General features: G+C 38.7%; 1 protein-coding gene across 1 annotated transcript; it reads left to right on the top strand.

Annotated features, from left to right (window-relative positions):
- The first annotated feature begins 3,572 nt into the window (after window positions 1-3,572).
- Window positions 3,573-3,974, top strand: LOC135095487 (uncharacterized). Its single transcript, XM_063996336.1, has one exon. The coding sequence runs from the start codon at window positions 3,573-3,575 to the stop codon at window positions 3,972-3,974; it is 402 nt and encodes a 133-aa protein (XP_063852406.1).
- The last annotated feature ends 231 nt before the right edge of the window (window positions 3,975-4,205 follow it).

The following is a 4,205-nucleotide window of genomic DNA, read 5'->3' as shown; positions in this document are numbered from 1 at the left end:
AGCTAGTTGTAGTTACCAAACAACTTTGCAAGGACCAAAAGGTCTGTTGCTGTTTGGCTTTCCTTTGTATTCCTTTGTATTCCTCGTGCTCGTGCTCCTCCTCCTCCTCCTCACAAATAATAGATAAATGTGTGTTGTTATCATGTTTTTATTAGTAGTACTTTGTTTTTACTCGAACTGAGAAAGAAAATGTAGAAATGTCACAATCTGATTAGTGATTAAAAAACACTAAATTTTTATATCATTATTTTACTATTTTCTTTGCACTTTTTTTTTTTTTTTTTTACGGTTAGTTGCTCTTTGTTTTACTATGATCTCAGGACTGGAGTGGGTGCGGGGCAGGGAACGGTCTCGCTGCGAAGGGACAGGAATGAACCAGTGTGTGCTGTGGGGCCTCGCTGTGGTCTCAGGAGTGGAGTAAGTTTATGGTTGACAAAACTGTTAGTAGTAAGATGTACGTCTGTGTATTTTATTAGTATAATATTAACCACCTTCTGTTCTTTCTACAGGTTACAAGATAAACCCTTAAAGTAAGTGTTAAGTAGTAGTAATAGTACCAGTAGTAGTAGTAGTAGTAGTAGTAGTAGTAGTAGTAGTGATATTAGTAGTAGTAGTAGTAGTGTTGGTGGTGATAGTAGTAGTAGTAGTAGTAGTAGTAGTAGTAGTAGTAGTAGAAGAAGGAATAGAAGTACAAAATTTACATGTGTTAGCCTTCAAAAATATACATTTTCTCACCCTACAACTAAAGAAAACGAACCTATTTTATGGCTGACATTATGATTTATTTATTTTCACTTATTTATTTATATTATTTACTTTATTTGTTATTCTGCACTCTTCCGTCGTGACTAGCGGATCTGTATTCCGTGATTTCGCTCAATGGCAGATTATTGCAATGCTAATTTATCTTTCATCCTTCCCTGTTTATTTGTCAGCCTCACGCAGCCTCTCCCAGAGCCATAGAATCTGTAGTGGTATTAATTAATTGTCTGTTTTTCCTTTGTATTGTTCTTCTTTTTATTTGTTGTTGTTGCTGTTGTTGTTGTTGTTATTATTGTTACCACAGCGGATCCTTCTCCAACACGCTGTGTCTTCTGTGCCTTCTTGTGTCACACCCACCTGTGTCTTCTTTCACTACATCTATACATCTCCTCTTTGGTCTTCCTCTCCTCCTGCTGCTGGTTGGGTCCTCTCCAGCATCCTCCCTCCCACGCGCGCCTCACCCTTTCTCCGGACACCCCCCGACCATCTCAGCCTCTCCTCTCCTGCCTCGTCCCCAAGCCAACGCTCTGATGTATTGGTCCTCCGTTGTCTCGTCTCGCCACCCCACGAGCACGCCGCGATGTCTTCAGTTCCTCCTCCTCTGTCTCCGCCTCTTGTCTCTGTGTTACTGGTACGGTTTCCATACTTTCCTCACTACCTTTTTGTACACCTTCCCTTCTGTCACACATCAGTCCCAGTCCTGTCACCCTCCTGCAGCCACTCCATCCAGCCTGCACTCTCTTCTTAACCTCCCCAGCACACTCTCCATTCCTATGTACTGTTGCCCCCAAGTATCTGAATTCAGGAACTGGGAATGGGTATGGTGTTATATATTAAAAGTAATATCCAGCACGACTTAATAGGTCTTAAAAATTAAGCTTGTGAATGTAATGTAAAAAAAAAAATAAATAAATAAATAAAGGTGAATTTGATGATGTGCTGCTGGTATCTGTACACAGGAGTCCAAATAGCCAATTGGAAAATAATGAAGGAATGTTAAGGTTGCTACAAGGTTGACACGAGGCACAAGCTAATAGTTGGAGATTTTTATCTGCCAAGTATAAAGTGAGAAAACTTAACTTGTCGGCATGGAAACGATAATTTAAGTTTAAGCTTTATTGAAAAAGTTCGTGACTGTTTCCTTCTTCAACACGTTACAGAAGTTACAAGGTTTAGAGGTGAAAGTGTTGCTAATGCTCTTGATTTGATATTTACGGATGATGATTTACTTGTAGAGAATATTAAGACTGAAAGCCCGGCGGGGAAAAGTGACCAAGGCTGACTGCAATTCAAGTGTAGTATAGAACCACAGAAGGAAGAATACAAAAAACATGTGTACTTATATGAAAAGGCAGACTTCAGTAAACTGGGCAGATTATTATCCATAAAGTGGAATGAATATTTTAATTACCACGATGTAGAGGTGATGTGTTCCGAAAAGGGAGTTTGTAAGTCGAGAAAGGTTGAGGAAAAGAACAAATCAAGATCTGACGATGAATAAGAAAAAAAAATAAATTGTGGTTCAAGATTTAAAAAAAAAAAAAAACAGAGACTTTGGATGAAACTGAAGAGAATGAATGAGGCAGGAGAAGACAACACAAGAGAGTACAGCCTGGTGGATGTGGAGTACTGGCAAATCAACAACCAGATTAGACGAGAAACAAGAAAGGTAGCGAAAAGAAATGAGAAAGTAATTGCCAAAAACGTTAAATCAAATCTAAAAATATTTTGGAAATATGTACAGTCAAAGACAAAAACTGCAGCTTGTATAAGAAATTTGTATATGAACAAGGAAAAAACAGTAGAAACACAAAATGCTAAAGAGAAAGCCACAGTGTTAGCAGAGTTGTTTAATACAGTGTTCACTAGGGAAGCTGAGGGAGCAGCACCAAGCATACAGGTGAAGGATGTTTCCATGTTAACATAAATACAATTTACTTGTGAAGATGTTAAACTCGCTATTGACAATTTAAAAAAGAGACAAGGCAACAGGTTCAGAAGGTTTTCACCTTGGGATAATCAAAGAGGCGAGGAACGAAATAGCGCGTCCATTACAAATCATATTTGACTGATCGATAAAGCAGGGGAAATTGCCCAAGGACTGGAAGACTGCAAATATTACGGCAATACACAAGAAGGGCGACAGAAAGGACCCAGAATTATAAACCAGTTAATCTGACTTGTGTAATTTGTAAATTAATGGAGACCATAATTAGAAGAAAAATAATTGATCATTTTAAGGAAAGTGAGCTCATCACAAGGAAACAATATGGCTGCATGAGTGGACGTTCAACACTGCTTCAACTGATAACTGTAATGGAAAAATGCACAAGTATATTAGACGAAGGAGGAGTTGTGGATGTCGCTTACTATGATTTTAAGAAGGCGTTTGATACGATGCCTCACAGACGACTGCTGGAGAAAATAAAAAGCTTCAGTGTAGGAGGTGATATCGTGGAGTGGATTTCAGATTTTCTTAGAGGTCAGAAAACAACAGGTAATTGTAAATGGTACAAGTTCAGACTGGATGGAAGTGATAAGTGAAGTGCCTCAGGGGTCAGTGCTTGGTCCTCTCTTGTTTGCTATGTATATTAACGACCTCCTGGAAATAATACTGAATAGTGAGATGTTTTTGTATGCAGATGATACCAAAATGTTCAGAATGATAAAGGATGAGAGTGACTGTGGGAAATTACAAGATCTCAATAGAATGAATGATTGGTCAAAAAAAATGGCTATTGATGTTCCATCCCAAGAAATGCAGTTTGATGAGGATTGGTAGAACAAATACAGATATATTTCAATACACTATGGACCAAGATCTGAACCAGATTAAAGTAGAAAAGGATTTAGGAGTAAAGATCGACCAGGATTTAAATTTCATTGAACATTTTGAGGAGAAAATAAATAAAGCAAACATGATGGTTGGTGTAATAAGGACATTCGTTACCATGGGTGAGGAAATGTTTAGATCTTTGTATGTGGCCCACCTTGAATATGCCAATCAGGTGTGGTGTCCCTACAAGACGAAGGATGTGGAGGCTGTTGAAAGGGTTCAGCGCAGGGCAACAAAATTGGTACCAGACCTGAAGGATCTCCCCTATGAAGAGACTTTGAAGAAACTACAGGCGTACAGGAGATCAAGAGGAGATATGGTGGAAACCTTTAAAATTGTCAATGGAGTGTACGGCAGAGATGCATGTGAAGCTTAAGATGCAGGAAGGATTGGAAACTCGAGGACATGGAAAGAAAATATTGAAGCAAAGAGCAAGATTACACATCAGAAAGTATTCCTTCAGTAATAGTGGTGAATAATTGGAACAGCCTCCCAGACAGTGTGGTAAATGCTGAATCAGTTTGTGAGTTTGGAAGAAAGTTAGATAAAGTATGGATAGATAAAGAACAAAGATTTGATTACGCTGCAAAAATAGGGAGCCTCGATC

Source organism: Scylla paramamosain, chromosome 49, assembly GCF_035594125.1.
Source record: "Scylla paramamosain isolate STU-SP2022 chromosome 49, ASM3559412v1, whole genome shotgun sequence".
Lineage (NCBI taxonomy): Eukaryota > Metazoa > Arthropoda > Malacostraca > Decapoda > Portunidae > Scylla > Scylla paramamosain.
Note: the sequence above shows the minus strand (reverse complement) of the source record. Positions and strands in the feature narration are given on the sequence as shown.